Source organism: Harpia harpyja, chromosome 21 (assembly GCF_026419915.1).
Source record: "Harpia harpyja isolate bHarHar1 chromosome 21, bHarHar1 primary haplotype, whole genome shotgun sequence".
In the NCBI taxonomy this organism is placed as follows: Eukaryota; Metazoa; Chordata; class Aves; order Accipitriformes; family Accipitridae; genus Harpia; species Harpia harpyja.
The window spans coordinates 2,110,282-2,128,145 of NC_068960.1; the positions used below are offsets into that span (position 1 = coordinate 2,110,282).

General features: G+C 37.3%; 1 protein-coding gene across 1 annotated transcript; it reads left to right on the plus strand.

Annotated features, from left to right (window-relative positions):
- Window positions 1–2,041: 2,041 nt before the first annotated feature.
- Window positions 2,042–16,285, plus strand: MEIOB (meiosis specific with OB-fold). The gene is made up of 13 exons (XM_052772496.1): window positions 2,042–2,110; window positions 5,520–5,577; window positions 6,965–7,096; window positions 7,852–7,924; window positions 9,922–10,117; window positions 10,585–10,685; window positions 12,413–12,465; window positions 12,553–12,648; window positions 13,036–13,137; window positions 13,656–13,809; window positions 14,181–14,364; window positions 14,864–14,950; window positions 15,855–16,285. Exons 1-13 carry the CDS (start codon window positions 2,042–2,044, stop codon window positions 15,981–15,983), a joined length of 1,434 nt encoding a protein of 477 aa, XP_052628456.1. The 3' UTR covers window positions 15,984–16,285.
- The last annotated feature ends 1,579 nt before the right edge of the window (window positions 16,286–17,864 follow it).

Here is a 17,864-nt window from a genome sequence, read left to right on the forward strand (position 1 = left end):
TGTTGTGCACTGAGCTGATCCTGCTGGGCCGAGTGCTCTTCCTCAGGTACGTGAAAGCCCCCGGACTCTGAATTTCTGGTAGGTTTTTTTTTTTTTTTTTGGCAGCCATCCTCTGAGTCCCAGGGCCGTGGCCGGTGCCCGCTGTGTGGAGCCGCGGCTGCCCTCACACCGCTCCCCCTCACGCCCGCGCTGGACCTCGAAGGAAGGTCGCACGCAGCGAGAGGGCGCAAAGCCCTTTTTCCCGCCCGCGGCGCTCGCCGCCATTTTGTGTCCCTGTCCTGAGCACCTCACGCCTTCCTTTCAGGGTGCTCCCTTCCCATCCCAGCTGGTCTGTGTCTCCCCCGAGACCCTTTGGCGGTAGGTGAGGCTGCGGTAAGGACTCCTGCCTGCCCAGCCTCCGAGCTGACACTGTCCCTGCCTGTGTGGGACAGCCGCCATGAGCTGCTCGGGCTTGGGCAGGGAAAGAAATGAGGATGGTGATGGGCCCATGCAAGAAAAATCTCTTTGCAGTGTAGAGCCCAGCCTGGCTTTGGGGGTGCAAGCTTGTTTGGTGCCAGACACCAGTTTGGGATGGGGTGGTGGTGCCAAAGGCTTCGTACTTTTATTTATTGTGATTTCCATCTTGTCCTTTCTCTCAGAAGAAGGTCTGATCCTGGGTGGTGGTGAGAGAAAGTTCCCTCAGCTGTCCGCGGGAGCTCAGCCCCTGCTTCTGAGGAGGTAAGTGCAATTGCATGCTGCCGCTTCCCCCGTCAGGGCCTGTAGCATTTTAAAGCCTAAATCACCTCTCTAATATTCCTTTGATACATGTGTTCCTGGTGCTGTTTTCTTTAACCTGATTCAGCTGTGGTGTGACGTATGTCATTTAACAATATTTAACTTCTTTGGAGGCAAGAATATTAACCTGCCTTGGAGGTATAGTTGAGGTGACTTTCCTACATAAGAGAATGTGAATTCTTCCATATAATGGGGTGGGAATAGGTTTGAGGGCCCTGTTGTTCAGTAGTTTTTGTAAGGCAAATTTGGGATACCTTTCTGTGAGAGTTTAGTTTGAAATGCTCTTTAAGAGAAATCGCTTTGTTCTCAGATAACTGCTTGCTTTTTTTAAAGTGTAGACTGTCTATTTCTTTTCTAGTGTGTTCAACAGATCATTATACTAACGCCCAATGAAATGGTTAACAATTCTCACACAAGGTGCCAGGTACAAAGACTTCGAAAGCCATTCAGGAGTTTTGTTATAAAGTTTGAACAGACGTCCTCTGAAAAATGTCAGCAGTTCTCTCATATTAAAGGTTATTAAGATTTGGACAACTCGATGGTTCCTTTTACAAAAAAATAGAATCTGACAACTATTTGCTAAATATCAATAATGTCTCTGAGGGTACCCGTGAAATAATAAGAGGCATTCAGACGGGCTAACAAAGCATCCATGGCCCGACTTTGGTATCAATAGAGAGGACTTGAGCGCGCAGTAGCTCACAGGAACAGGCAGCAATGCTATGTTGGCAGCCTGAAAATAACTGATTTTTAAAAAATTTATTTTAATAAATTCAAAACTTTTCTACTTCGAGGAAGGAATGAACTCACTTTTTAGAGTAGTTTAATATTAAGTCCAAAACCTCAATTAAGGTGGTTTGCAACTCAAAAATTTTCTTTCCTCCCATGTAAATGGCCTTTTATATATGAACTGCCTCATTAAATTCAGTTGGACTTCCCAGACAGGAGAAGGAGGGTAAATATTTTTCAGAGGCTGGTGCTAATGGAGTCATTTAATGCTGAATGAATAAATAAATAAAAATTACAGACCTTTATTTGAGAAGCATAGGTAGTTATAGTAAAATTCATAACTTACATCACCAAATACAAACAATAAAGAATTGTCTACTTCAGATGGCTTGAAATGCTTTTTAGTGAAAACAGATGCTATTTAGGTCAAAACATTTGTGTTAAAAAAATAACTTGTTATTCCACTGTGAATAGTTTTAAGTGATTTGTTTAGATTTTCAAAAAATCTAAATTAGTTTTCTCAAGTTACAGATAAAGAATGGCTTATTCTAGTTCAACACGGGACTTTGTTGCACTTTCAGATCTGCATCCAAATCTTGCTCGTCCTGTAAGTCTCATAGACATAGTACTTTTGTTCTCAAATGAAATTGTATATGACTGTATTATATTACTGCAAAATTATGTAATTGATGTGTATTTAGATACTAATAGCATTAGTATAATTGTTAGATATAAAGTACCTTACCTTCTTTGTGTATAAACCAGCAAAATGAAAATTGATGCTGTTGCTGTCCATAGTATGTGGATACCACAACTATAGATATTGACTGGACAATTCAATGTCTGAAAGTATCAGAGGCTTCTTTGTAATGTTTTAAATGGATGCTGAATTAGTAAAGACATGTACAGAGTCAGCATTATGTAGTCACAATACATCTGTAACCTACAATAGTCTTTCACTACAAGCTCTGAACGTAAGGCCCAATCCTGCAGTCTTTATTTGTGTGCTCAATCCCTCTGGGCTAAATAACATAGTCCTGAATTATTCAAACAAAACTCTTGGTGAATGGTATGGTGTTTTAACTGGATAAAAATCTCACAATTACATGTCAGATAGGATCGTTTCTGTTTCTTTAGAACAAAAAGCAGGTTTTGTGATTGTCAGTTTATAAGGAGCTAAGAATTTTGCTTGTGGGAGTACAGGAGAGCAGGATGAACCAAAAAGTAAACTTAAAACAGCAAAGCTTTGTAGTTGGCAGATTCATACAGATGTTTGAGTATGGGGTGTTTTTTTGTTTGGTGGTGGTTTGTTTTTTTTTTTTTTTTTTTTTGTCCTGATAGAAGTGAGGATTATCATCACTGGAGTAAGAGATGAATAGGGGAATGTGCTGTAAAACTCAGTATTTTTCCCTTCTGAGTTTTAGATGGTTGAATAAAAACCAGGAAGTCTGGGGAGGGCAGTTTTTCATTCTTTGCTCTCCAAGATGATGTTTTAATATGGGAGGGAGAAGAATACATTATTCCCTGTTGCAGTATTTCCCACCCTTCACTGTGTAGCCCACCAGCGATAACGTGTCTTCTGAGCGTTCAGTGCTGCGGGGAGTTGGAGCCTGGAGAACAAACCAGAGAGGCAGGGTTTCCCCGTGGAGGCACTGCGAGCTGTGGTGCGGTGTTACAACCCTATCCCCCCATGCAGCTTAAAGTAGATGCACTGTCTATAGAGCTGTATGCCCCATGGAAGTCCTGATGCTTGTGAAGAGAGTGAAAACAAGGAGTTTTCCTGTCCCAAACTTTTTTATTTGGGAGGGGCACAATTTAGCCCTTTTTTTCTCATTTATTTTAAACAAATGGAAGAGAAATCACAGAAAAGGGGTGAACTAGGAGAAGGAGTTTTACGTGCCCTCACAGACGTATTGTATATTCTTTCCAACTTTTTATAAACTCCTGGTCTCCAGTAAAGCTAATTTAAGTGGTCACTCACAGTTATTCTCAAATAGTGATCCAGTAACTCGGTTAAAAGCTTTTATTTTACAAATAAAACTAATCTTGAGTGTTGCAATTAGCAACATACAGTAAAGGAAGTATTTTTATAGAAAATAATTCACTAGTATCTCATGATAGAATGATCAGTATGTGTTTGGGACGTTAAAATACCTGAGCACACATAATTCAAAGTATCAAAATGTCGTATTTTTTTACTTTGCAGTTTATTTTTTAAAAGTGAAATAGATCAAAGTCTAAGAAACTTGCAGTGTTAATGCTGTAGTCTCATGATTTGGTTGAGCAGCCTCAAGCAATGCTCTGCCAAAAAAGGCAGTATGGCCTGCTTCCTCATTGCAGGCGTGTTCTGCTCCTCTTTTGGTGAAACTAGTGCTTGTGTTGTTGCACAATAAGCTGATCAAGGAAATGGAAGTTTTTTGACACCCCCCCCCCCCCCCAAAATAGTTTCCAGCCAGATCACTTCCTTCTGCCAGCTTGCTGTGCAGACTTAGCGCTAATACAAGAGAGGTGAATATATCCGCAGCAGGGACGGGGGGGTTCTTTTGGAAACTGCAGATTGACATCAGCTTAATTCATGTGAAGAGTCATTCTGAATGTCAGTTCTTCTGACTGGTGGTGAGATACAGGGTATGTTGCACTTTGATTTAATTGAAATGTTTGTTTTTTAAGAAACAAAACCAAGAACAGAAAAATAAAATCCTTATTTAAATTACTACATGTAATGTGGACAGATAGAAAACACTCTGTTAGAAAGATTGGAAGAACTAGGATATTACGCTGTTGTACACATACATCCTCTTAATAAGTTCATTTCCATCACTAGGATAAGACAGTTACCTTGCTCCATCTAGTGATTCAAAGTAAACTGGGAACATGTGATCTAATTTTTGAGCACTTGTCAATACTGTATAATTACAGTGAGGTCTGTCAGGTTGCATTGCTTTGTGAATAGGTGCAAAATTCAGCCTGTGTGGATTATTAAATTGTTATACTGCCCCTTGCTACCTGACTGCTGGGGTTCCCCTGCTTGAATGAGAGAGTCAGGCGGTACTGCAAGTAACTCCACACGTGATGTGGAAGAGATGTGGCATGCTTCATGTTTTGAAGGACCCTTGCAGTATTGCAATGTCAGTCGCTCCTTCCAGTCCTTGTTACCAAACCAACTCTCATTGCTTACCTCTTAAATCCCAAACTAGCACTGCCATACTCTTCTCTCACACTGAGGAGGACCCTTTTATTTAGAAAACAAAACAAAACAAAACAAACACCACACAGCTATATATTATTAATATATATATATTTTATATACATATATATCTTTCTTCCGGTCTGTGTTTGCTGCTAGTAGTTTTGTTTGACAATTGAGACTGGGATGCTTTTGCATAATAAATACAGGTTTAGCAAAGCAGAATAAGATTGATTTTTGTTTTGAATCATCAAAAAAGTTCATTGCCTAAGCTCCCTTTGTAGTCAGTTGAGAGACAGACAGCAAGAAAGAGGCACCTGTACAAATTTATGTTGCTTAGATGAGGATAGGATAAATGGCTCTCCCTATGGATGTACACGTGTGTATCTCGGTGCTGACAGCAGGGGAAACCTTGAACGCTTAACTGTAAAATAAATCCTGTCCAGAATTTTCATGGTGCATTTAAGGAGATCTGAGACCTGTGCAGAGAGCGTGAAATAACAATATTGCTGCCTACCTGAGGAGAGATTGCTGTAGAACAGCCAAAATTGTGAATGTTTTGGATGAACTTTTGTCCTCCCATTGTCTTTACAAACAGAAACAGATGTATTTCTTTTAATATTTTTATTAGTCACTCTTTTTCTTAAAGTCAGATTGTATGTTTATGTTTTAGTCCTTAGTTCATATGGCACTGTGGAATAAATAGATTAAAATGATTACCAGTCAGAAATATGTTTATTATCATCAATAGAGTACAAGTCCATGAAATCTAATTCATCATATACATCTGTGTTTAATACTTGTATTCTATAATCTCTTTATTTTTTAGAATGTAATCGGTGTGGTTATTGGGAAAACAGATGTCAGAGGCTTTCCAGACAGAAAAAGTACAGTCCCTTTTAACTGTTTTTACTTCATTTTCTTATACGGTATAATTTGGCATATATGACTGAAATCAATATTTAAATGATAAACAGACTTCTTAGTATAAAATGTATAGAATAAAAATGTGCAAAAAAAATTGTGTGTGTTTGAGAACCAAGATGAAAGAGCAACATTAGTTTGGCTAAACCTTATCAATTAGAATTTGTTTGGGAAAACTCCATCTTGGAAGTAAGTGTTTCAAGGTCTGAAGAAGATGGTACTGATACGAACCCACTATTATATAAATACTGCTGGAATAGACTTAGTCCCTTCATATTCATTCTCTCTTAAAACAGAAATGTTAAGGACATGTCTTGAGGAGCGGAACAAGTAATTTCTGGTGTGGGTAGCACTAGCTTCATCTTACCATATAGTCCTAAAGAAAAATGGCAATTATACATTGTTAATACAGCATTAGTTGGAAATTGAACTAATGTATCTACAGCTTAGGGTTGACACAGACACTGTTAGGATGCATCTCCAGTCACAGGGCACCATTCCAGCTCTGTGTGAAGCACTCAGCTATTCTGTTGGCGTTGTTGTCATGCTGAGCTGCTCTAGTGGTGGATTTTTAGAAGGAAGTCATCATCGTCACCAAAAACAATTCTACACAGTCTGAAAATGTGGTGTTCGTGTTTATGCCTCCATGGAACTACAGTCAGATTATGCTTACTCTATGCGGATCACTATACAGTTTTCATTGATAATTTAAAAATAGCATATTGCATAATGGAAAGCCTTGTTAATCAGCTGAAAGAGAAAAGGGAATGCAGTGTTTCAGAGACTGATACCCTCTTGACCATGAACTTTCCCTAGAGCTGGAAACACTTTGCTTTATTCAGTTAAACCCCTCAGTACTATCTGGACAGCAATACTGCCTGTGATCTGCAGCCTTGTACGTCATTGCGGTGGTCTCGTAGAAGGGTACAGCCATCTGTTACACAGACAGCCTACCTGTTACAAAATTTGGGCTAGTATGTACACTCCTTCATAGCGTTGCTTCATGCGTTAGCCCTGTTTATGTGTTTGTCCGTGCCTTGAATGTAGCATCGTACAGTTCTTTTATTTCTCTTGAATTAGATCTGTAAGTTTATATGGTGCTGCCTAAGGTTAAGTGATATGTGTACGTGGGTGGGATGGTACAAGTACGGCAGGAGTTGTAGCCATCCCCATTGAGGATCACCAGTGTGTTTACTGAACAGCCTGCTGACCTCTAGTGGTACTCACCAGATTGCGGGTAGTAAATTCAGAAAATCTAGGACAGCCTCGAAATAATAGTTTTTATACGTGTATTCTAGATTGAAGTCAAGCTGTGCTAACGAATTGTAATAGTGCTGTTTATTTTTGCAGACATTGGGTCTGAAAGATACACCTTCAGTTTTACTATTCGTGATTCACCCACTTATTTTATAAATGTAAATTCTTGGGGCAGAGAAGACTATATTAGATCACTTTCAGAAAGCTTTAGAGTTGGTGACTGTGGTAAGCTGGAGTTTATTCTTAACATGTTTCTGTTTGAATGTGGTTCTTTTCCCCAGTAAATCAGTGTTATGTGTTTGTGGTTTTGTTATATTTTTCTCTGAGGACTCAGAAAACAGTCTAATTGGAAACAAATTGTTCAGTTATGTTAAGTATAAAGAGGCAAGGAATGAGATTTCAAGGATTTAAATTCAAAACCAGTAAATATGTCAACAAAAAGACCAGATACAAACCCACTGAATGCAGCCACCCAGAATTTACCTATAGTTAATCGATCTGAATTCTTACATTATATTCTGTTCTTATAAACTACAAAAAATAAGCTCCGTAAAGTAGTTTGGTGTTTGTCTTCATTTAGTTATAGATATGACTATGATTGTTCATAAAAACACAGCAAAAATCTTGTATTTATTTACAGTCTGTGCTTTTATCTTGATAAGTTAATAGAAAGACTTTGCTGCCCATGGTTGATAGATCAGAGTGTTTGGATAAAACTTGTGGCTATGAAGAGTGTACACACAAGAACTCAGTGTTGTTTTGTTTCCATTAAATGTCTTGAGGACTCCTGTGGGACTTTGGCTATTATGTGTGCTGTCTGGACAGATATGGTTTTCAGTATGAAAACATTTGGCAGTAGTTACTGCACATACCTTTTCCTTTCCTTATCAACCTTGAAAACAACCATTTTTAAAAGCCATCTCTCTTTATTTGTATCTATATTCAGTTTTCTAACATTATTTATCAATGTTTTATTTTAGTTACAATTGAAAATCCTTTAGTTCAGTCAAAGGAAGCAGAAAGAGAAGAAAAATTCAACCCTGTAACTCCTAGGTAAATTTAAAGCATAGACTAATAGCTCTTTTCAGAAAGATAAAAATTAATACTTTAGTTGCCAGCTGATTGCAGCAGCACGTGATTGGTAGAAGTATTTGAGGTTGGTTTTCTTATGTAGCTGTACCTTCCTCCCTGTGTTCAACCATATATGGTCAAGTAATCTCAAAAGAGAATATATTTCTCAGTACATGGCCTTTGGAGCTTTGTCAGAAAGTAATAATGCTCTTTGTAACTAAACAGAGTAAATTCCATTCTTTGAGTACAGTCTACTAAAATTATTTGAAATTGATTTCATTTTGCCAAAATGTTTTATCAGACATAACTGTTTTATGGAAGGTATGTCCTTACCAAAATCCATTCACATGACATATTTATCTAGAAGATATTTTAATATGTTGCAATGCTATTTGTTACTTTTTGGTAAGGCATTGCTGTTTCTTTTGTATAGTGCAATGCGTATATGTTGTCTTTCAGTGTATTCTCTCAAATCTGAACAACTTGAACCAGTGTATGAAACTAACATTGCAAGTCTTAATTTAGATACGTTTTAACTTATCTTAGATACCTAAGATGCAGGTATTAGGTAAAGATAAATTAATACACCTGTTCTTTAATTAGGGTTTCTTTCCTAGTTGGTCATATTCTAATATTTTTAATCGTATGGCAGTCACAGGAATATTGCATATATGCACATTAAATTGGCAAGTTAGAAGTTTTATGTTCATGCTTACTGATCATCTCTAAGCTTTGTAGCAAATGTATAGCTGTAGTAGTTAGACTCACTACTTACTCCCTGGCTAAATGGAAAGAAATAAAAGAACAAATGTCAGGTAGAAACTTTGTTGTCCCACAAGCGGGGTTCAGTACCCAGTGTGCAATAAGCCAATCTTACACACAGAGCCGAGATACTTATTTATTCCACGTTTGCGCAAAGATGAGTGCTAGGTGATAATTCCACAAAGCTAGCACACCACACCAAAGAACAACAATGTATTATCTTGTTACATGATTAGTAAAAACCCACCTAAATTTCCGTTCATTAGTTGGTAGCCACCATCTTATCTACTATTGGTTAGTTATATTTAAATTAGCCTTGCTTGCTATGTAAATTAGCAAGCATGCTCCTTGCAGGTGTGTGGGGGGGCAAGTCTTTCCAGTCTTGAATTGAGTCGGTGGTCGTGATCTCCCCCTGCCGTGTTTACGTTTCCCCTAGTTCATGCTTCTTTGGCAACCATCCAGCCTTTGGCGCCTTCTGGAGCAGGATGTTCCCTTTTTATCAGTTTTTAGTTCCTCTTCAAGGGCATAGTCGTTACAAAGTAATCAGGCCTGCATAGTGAAGCTATTGAGTAATGGTCCTTCTTATAGGACAATGCATCATGTTTAACCCTAAATTAAGCAGTATCACCACAGCCTAGGCATTAACTCAAACATATGGCTACAACTTCACTGAGGAAAAGAGCTCCTCTCCAAATCTATAGATTTCATAAGCATTTGTAAAATACATTTATCCAGAATATATTGAATATATCTTATTTCCACTGGCTAACAGTGCATTACAAATATTACTTAGGTCATTGGGCTATTACTTTTGAAAGCACCTTACCAAATCCAGTCTGACTGTAGTAGTGTCTTCTTATGTCATGATGCCAAAACCTCTTAATTACCTGGATTACAGACATTTTGGAACTTATCTTATTTTTAGCGATTCATAAGGGCTGAAAGATTTACAAATATGTATTGTACATTGCTGGCATTTCAATTATAAATAAGTATAAAGTACAGGATAATAAGTTTTTGGTAGAAGTAAAGTATATAATTTTTTAAAAATAATTTTAGAACAAATTAATTCAAACTTTTCCATATCTTTAGGGAAAACAATAGAGGAATAAATCAGCAGTTATTTTCTCATGTGAATTGAATTAACATTTTACACTGTCAATATATTGGTGAGTGAAATGTTGATTGATGTGATTTGTTTTGTGCATACTATCTAGTTGCTACAAATTATTGCTCAGTGAAAATCATTCGGTGGTCAAAACATCTTCGTGTTATGAAATGGACACCAAACTACTTTCTCTGTTGCACCTGCCTGTCAAGGACCCTCAGGATTATTATTCACTGGGTGATATCATTGCAAATGGACAAAGCCTTGATGGAAGAATCCTTAATGTGCTTGCAGCTGTAATGTCAGTAAGTTAAGGAGCCACAGTACCATGGGTGATTTAACTGACTTAATTGTGAATATGGATTTTGGGACTCATAGTGGACAGGAATCACTGGTTTTGTTTGTTTGTTTGTTTAGGTTGGCAGTCACTTCAGCTGAGTTACAACAACCATACAAGCTACTTAAGATTTTCATCAACATGAGGGGGGAAATCAAGGGAATGGAATGTCCTACATCAGTTGTCTTTTTGAAATCATGCATGTGCAAGCAGTAGATAACTTGCAAATACGTAAAGTGCGAATTATTATAAAATAAAATCTGTCTCTTTATCTTGAAGTAAAATTACTGTTGTTAAACTTTTAATGGTGTATAGGTTTTCTTTTAATGGTGTACTTTTTTTTTTTTTTCACTTTTTAAACTCTTCTAGGTTATCACTTTTATTCTCCTAAACACTTACTAGAGGAAAAGTGACTGCTTCTCTTTCTTCTTAAAGGTTGGGGAGCCGAAGTATTTTATGACTTCAGACAAAAGAAAAGGTCAGAGGTGCGAAGTAAAGCTGTACGATGAAACAGAGATGTCTTTTCCAATAGTATGGTAAAATGTTTTTTAATTCACTAACATACTCAAATTAATGCAAGAGTAGGTAAAGAAATTAACTATAATACATACTGTTATAATACTATCTTTTAATTTAAATGTATTATTATTTGGGTGGCAACTGTGATGAGGCAGCAATGTGTGCTAAACAGAGGCTTAAAAAAGAAATTCATTAGAGTGACCTTACATGTATTGCCTAGTTTTATGACTTGCTGACAGACTGTTAGCTCATGAATGGCAAAATGAAGCTTATTTCCAAATAGTTTCATTTTTTTAATGTGGAAATTCAAACTAATTCAGGAAATGGCATTTAAAAATAGTTGCAAAGGCAGCACATTTCTTCCACAAAATGGGGGGGGGGGGGGAGAAGAGGAGTATGGTTCATTTTTAAAGCCAAGCAGAATTAACAAGTGGAATGGAAATAGGTTGAAAAAGTTTTAAACTTTTAAAATAGCGCAGAAGCATTTTGATACTACTTTGGCCATATTTTCAAACTGTATCCCACTTACAGACATGACTACGTCCATACCATTTATGCATGTAAATAGAGATTTGTTTACACAGGAATATTTGCATTTTGCCCATAGTTTGTTCAATAAAGTCGTGGCTTATCTACGTGCAAGGGTATGTGGGTATTTGTTTACACTGGGTTTGCTGTCTGTTGGTTGAAATGACCTTTGTTCCTTAGCTAGAAGTAGCAAGATAGCATCACACTCAGTGTCCAAGTTAGAAACTGTTATCAGTCAGTGTAATGTTTAGCACAGTTAATGTATACACACGAACATTACTAAGCACCTGTGGTGTGAAGTTTTCTAGCCCTTGAGCTGCCACCAATGTTAATTTGCAGCAGCAGCCCCGATGCTCTTGTTTCAGTGCCGGTACATAGTGATGCAGAGCTGTATGCTTCAGGAGTCCTCAGAAGCAGAGACTAGATGGTCTTACTGTGGTTACCCTAAACTGTGCCTTTTGCACTTTCATGGAGCCCTAGGCAGAGGCAAAGATTCAGGAAATCCTTGAGCAACAGCACTGTAGTGAAGATAGTTTAGAGGCCATCAGTGAAGAGGTGGCTGAGCAATACTAGATGAAAAGTAAATATCTTAAATCTTTTTCCAAGGATTAAGGAAAAAAACCACCAGAACAAAACTGTGCTTTGGCAGTATTCTTGCCATCCAAACTTAAAAGGAACAGAATGAGATTTCATCAAGGGACCCAACCATCAAATTACCATTTTTGAGGGATACCGCTGACCTCACTCTAGTCTCATCATCCACAGTTACAAGGATTCCAGTGTTGGAAAGCCAGCTGAACATCTGGCCTAGTGATGTCAGCAATTAATTTGTTCCCACAGAAAAGGCTCAGCTGATAAGCAGTTATTTTAACTGTGATTTGCTTTAGTTAGAAATTACTTTTGTCAAAGCTCTGAAATACACGCAGTATTTTTCCAGGTATATTCTGCATTAAATCATTTTGAACAATCTAATAGCCCTTTATTTTAAATTGCTTGGTGTGGGATAAAGTAGGGACCGTATTAAACCATACATAAAGCATCCTGGCTGGCTGCAAACTGTGGATATACATGGCATTTCATTTGCATGTGCATGTAACAAAGGAGTTGTGTCCCCTTTGACCAATTTAATTATAACTATATTATTTAGTAGTTTAGTACTAAACAGTTTGAGTGCTGTTTCAAAAATGTTTCAACACATTAACTTTTTTTAATTTAGTTGGGATAATGAATCTATCCAGCTTGCACAGAGTTGGATCCCACGAGAAACAGGTATAATAGTCTGGTTTTTATGTTTTTACTGTAGTTCTTAATGTGATACTTATTCTACAGTAACAGGTTTTTTTTTTTTGTGCACAGTAATATTTGCATCAGATGTGAGAATAAATTTTGACAAATTTAGGAACTGTATGACTGCAACTGTGATATCAAAAACCATCATTACAACTAATCCAGGTAAGAGCTGTTGAAGTATTGCTTTGGTATTAGTAATCATTATAGGCTAGAATGCATGAATGAATCTATTGGAGGTCTGACTTGTTCTACCTGCTTGCCTCAGAAAGCTCCCTGCTTCTTGTCTGTTATGTAATGACCAATGCTTTTGGCTTCCACCCTTTTCTCTTCCTTTTTAAATTTTTTTAAATTTTTTTTAAATCTTATCTAAGCAGCCTTCATATATTCCCTGTAGGACTAACAGTTAAAGTAAAAAAGAGAAAAGCATCTCTTGGCTAATTCCAAGAGACAACGTGTTGGTATTACCAGAATAAAAAGTTGTAAAATATAATTATGCTGTTATTTTTACATGCTACATATATTAATAACTTCTAAAAATACATTTTCAAGAAACAGCAGAAGCAAATGTTCTCTTCAGCTTCATAAAAGAGAGTGTACAATCAGGAGCTTTGCATGATAAAATGGAGGAGCAGTCAAAAGGATCCATTAACCGTAAGCATGGATCCAAACACTTTGATTTTATTTAACTATATAACGTAGTTTCATAGTGCAGCTGAAATATCAAGTTCTTGCTCTGTGTGTTCATAGAAACAAAACTAAGGTATAGCCTGGCTGAATATTTAAAGTTTGGACTGTTGTTACTGGGGCTATCCCTTATATTATCAGTTATGTATCTTCCCCGTTGGTGACTATGCCAATTGCAGCCTGTCTGGCATGTTCTTTCTGTCTTGAGTAAGTACAAAAAATGGAGAGGGAAAGTTTTTGTCAAAAGCTCATTTTGGGGGATACAAAGATTAAATATTAGATATTTTCCTGATTTGAATTTGCTTTTGGGTTTTGTTTTTTTGGTCCCCAAATGATAAGCCTACTTCAAAAGGAAGGTGTGTGTGGTTTTTCTGATACTTTAGGTCAAATCCTCTCCTTTTTATTACCTTAAGATCCTTTTTTGTTGTTGCTTTTCTGTGTTGTTTCTTTCTCAGATGTAATTAACATGTCTTTTAAACTTCTAGTGGAGACTGTAGTTGATATTTATACTGTGGAACAGCTGAAAGAAAAAGCTTTACAGAGTGATGGGAAACTTGAACCAGTCTATGGCATTATTTATGGCTACATTTCTACACTGGACATTGATGATAATGCATCTAAAGTTATTCGCAACAGATGGTAAGTGACTGCCTGTTTTAAATTTGTATTAAAAAGTTCTTGTCCTTCTTCCCCTGACCCAATTTAGATAGAACAATATTTTAGTCCAGTTCTGGACAAGAAATAAAACTCCTCTGGAGGATGCCATGTGGATTTCTGTTGTGTAGACTTCCAGACGTAGCAAGAAAGAGGAGTTGGCTTTACGAAGGACTTGCTCTTTGTGGTCCTAGAGGAGAGAAGAAGAAAGATGCCATTTTGTCTCAGACTTAAGAGTTTAGAAGATGAAGAATTTTTTTTAAAGATGAAAAGTCTCTTGGGAAGTCTCAGTCTAGAAAACAGTTTCAAAGAAGGAGGAATTACATATATGCATTAATTATCTTCTTATGTTTCAGTTCAATATGCCGTTTTATAGTGAATGAAATGTCAAACACATGCACTTTCTGCAGTGACGTCTCTTCATATTCAAAGTCAACTTTTTCAAGCTTTGACATACTCGTTGATCTGACAGATCACACAGGCACTCTTTATTCTTGTTACCTGTCTGACTGTGTAGCTGAGGAAACATTAGGCTGCACAGTAAGTAGAAATGAATTAGGTTGTTCTTATTTGATCTGAGCTGTGAAGCTTGAAGAAAACTACAAAGACATGTAAATGTTCTTCGTACATGTGTATGTGTATACCAGTTAAAAAAATTTGCATGTACATGTGGATACACATACACTCGGCTTTTTAACAAGTCAAAAGTTAGAAGTCAGTAGCTGCTAATAAGAAGAAACGCGTTAAATGTAAGAGTGAATACCCTATTCAGAATACTGCTTTATTTTAATTAATTCACACTTTTCTGAGAATGTGGTTGGAATTCCCTAACTTTGATTCTCAAACACCCTGCAATTTATTCTGATTAATCTGACTGTCTTGGTACATACATCACACCAAACACTATGTTAAAATAGAAAAATACAGCTTAGAAATGTATAAAAATGTGTAAGATGCTCTTTTCATCATCATTTTGTTGTGGAGATATTGCTGTAACTATATGCTGAAGAAGCGTTCTGTGGTGTCCTGTCATTAACAGGTCCATGAATTCCTCGCTCTAGCAGAAGACAAGAAGACTGCATTGAAATGGCAACTTCTTTTGGAACGAAGCAAGATTTATTTTAAAGTTAGTATTTAATGTTAATTTAAAACAGTGTCTGTTTCCCATTCGGTAGTATATTTAGTACTGAAAAATTCCATGTCAATTCTGCTGAGATTTTAAAAATAAGGATTAGTTTTTGTACATATTCTGAATATTCCAAGTAAATAGTCTTTTGTCATAACTTCAACATTAGGGGATGTCCCTGCAGGATCAGATATACGCAGGCCTCTTTCAGTCAAGCTATGAAAGACACAAACTGCCCTTAGCCAATACTGATTAAGGAGCTGGTGTTTCAAAAGCACGTATACATGATTTACTCAGTCACTGATTTCTATGGCTGTAGGTTTATAATGAATAAAGTTAGCAGTATCTGTTTGCGAGAATAAGGCGCAGTCAATATATGTAATAGATTGTACAGTATATGGGGCTACCTAAGTATATTTCTCAGTTACCTGTATTTTTTGAAATAATGTGATTAGATATGTCTAAAATCTGCAATTCTCCTTAAAGCAACAAGAATATTAGATTCATACACCTGGAGCAATTGTTAAAAGATCTGCTATTATTTGCAATATCCTTTACTTTTTCAATTGAATTGCATGCTGTATACTGCACTGGATTTCTTTTTCATAGAACTGCCTGTCCTAGGACAACTCTAAACTGACTCCCTTTTTTAAACTTGCACTTCTGAGACTGTTCTTACTCTTTCATCTCCCCCACACTCTGCCCCTATTTCCAGGAAAAAATGAAAGTGTTTTACTTCAGTAGTGACAGGTATATAGCACAAAATGCGTGTACTCATACATAAAATAATGTAAAATATGTATAACCAAATCTGTCAGTTAAACGTGCTGTGTGATATTTGAAAGTAATATATTTCAAAGTGCTATACAGCAGTAAAAACAAAGACCCTTAATTATTTTTACAGGTTACTTTGTCACCCAGTTGGAGAACCGGACTGAAAGTGAATGTTCTTTCATGTAAACTGGCAGATCCTAGAGAGGCGAGTCAGAGCTTGTTGGGAAAAGAGATTGGAAATAAGAGATTACACTATTAATAACAGCTAGGAAAAAGACTGTCTTCACTGTATTATTAGAGGTAGAATGCTGTTGTTGTATTTTGCTAAGCATGTTCTGATGGTAAGGAAGGAATATGCATTACTAATCCCTGTTAAGTGGGCTTCTATGTTGATCTTTTTCAGGTGATGGCACTTTAAAATGTGTACTAGGGCCTCAGCTTAAGAAAAGTTAGTTCTACTGAATTCAACCCCTTACAAGGAGGGTGGAAGCTTTCCTCACTCAGTTTAGAATGTATTTGAAAAAAATCAGAAATAACAAATAGTACGAGACAGTTCTGTTGAGCTTCTGTGCTTTTAACTGCTTTGCTACTTTCGTGCTGTGTTTGTGTTCAAAAAATAAAGACCCACTTTGAAATACTGCCTGGGTTTGTGGTGCACATTGGTGAGTCCAGACATGGAACTTTTGGCAACTGCAGAGGCTTGGAAATAGCCATGATGTTTGCAAGGCTGCTTTTCTTTAGGGAGACTAAGTCTTATTAGAACGGAGTAATCAATTACCAGGGACCTCTGACAACCAATCAAGCTAAGACTATAAGTGGCAGAGAAGAAAGGACTCTTCTTCACGAAAAGAGTTGTTCTTAGCTGAACATAAAGAATCCAGGTATGCATATTTTGCCTTTCTCCATGTATTTTTTCCTATTTTTTAATCTATTTCTGTCCTTGGCTTCCCCTGCAGCTGGTGTATTTGCTACATTCACCAGTCCTCACCTTCTGAGCATATCAGGAGTTGGCCTATTTGAAATGGCGGGAAGATACCGTGGCCCTTCTTTTGTAAAGTTATTTGTTAGGCTAGAATACCCTGAGGAACTCCGATCACCCCAGTGCACTACCTACCCGTTAAAGCAACATGGCAGAGAGAAAACAACTACAGAAACAGTAAATTTTGACAAGCAATCCACCAAGATTGCATCACCCTACTCATGTGAGTGGAAACGAGGGACTAAATGCACAAAAAAATGTTGCCAGTGTTGGGTCACTGCATCTCTCCTGTTGCAGCAATAAACAACTTCAACATTTTCCTGCCGTAACAGCTAATATTCTGAAGTGAATGTTTACAATAATTTCAATCACAACTCAGCTCTGCTATCAGTACACAGTGCTGAAGAACAAACTACAAATGATGCATTGTTGCTGTTGCCATAGACAGTAATGTTTGATAGGCATGAAGAAAAGAAAACAGCAGAGAAATTGAATTTAATCCTTCCTCTTTCAGAATTATTCACCTTAACTTCCCTGCTCAGCCCAGCTCTGTTGGCCTGACTTATCTGCTTGGCCCAGCTCACTGAGTTGCAACAAATTCAGAGGACAGCTTCCCTGCTGACAGAGGTAGGCTTAAACCAAGAGCGTTTTGACTGCTGTGAGCCAGGGGCTGGTTCTGTTCAGATGTAATGGCTGAATGTCTGTTTCAGTTGGCCTTCGTTCCTTAGCCTTCCTTTAGATGAAATCTGAATTATGTCCACAGCATTTAGGCCTCATCATACAAAGAACTTTTACATGTGCTTTAAGTCATTGGCTTAAGTTAAAATACAGCGGAATGAAATGTCTGCATGTTTGCAGGATTGGTACCCAGTGCAGGTGGTGTGCGGATACACAGTGGTGTGCTGGAAATAGGAAAATGTCTATTTTTCTTCTGCAACGTGCTCTGCTTTCTTTTTACCATTTGATTTGCAGTATCCTGGACGATGCTGCTTGTTCACAGAGGTGCTATTTTTTGGGCTACAGTAATTTTCTCTGCAAGACTTTCCAAATGCACTTTTAAAACAAAACTTCCTAGCGGTTAAGATCTGGCTCCAATAAATGGAAGCATTTAACTTTGGTGCTTGCACGTATGTAAAAAAAAAATCCATCTGTTTTTGTTAG

Excerpts from the sequence above, each read along its gene's own strand:
- MEIOB (XM_052772496.1), top strand. The coding sequence starts at position 2,042 with ATGGCTTATTCTAGTTCAACACGGGACTTTGTTGCACTTTCAGATCTG. Across the intron at positions 10,686-12,412 it reads ATGTCTTTTCCAATAGTATG|TTGGGATAATGAATCTATCC; the intron begins GTAAAATGTTTT and ends TTTTTAATTTAG. Across the intron at positions 12,649-13,035 it reads CATCATTACAACTAATCCAG|AAACAGCAGAAGCAAATGTT; the intron begins GTAAGAGCTGTT and ends TACATTTTCAAG.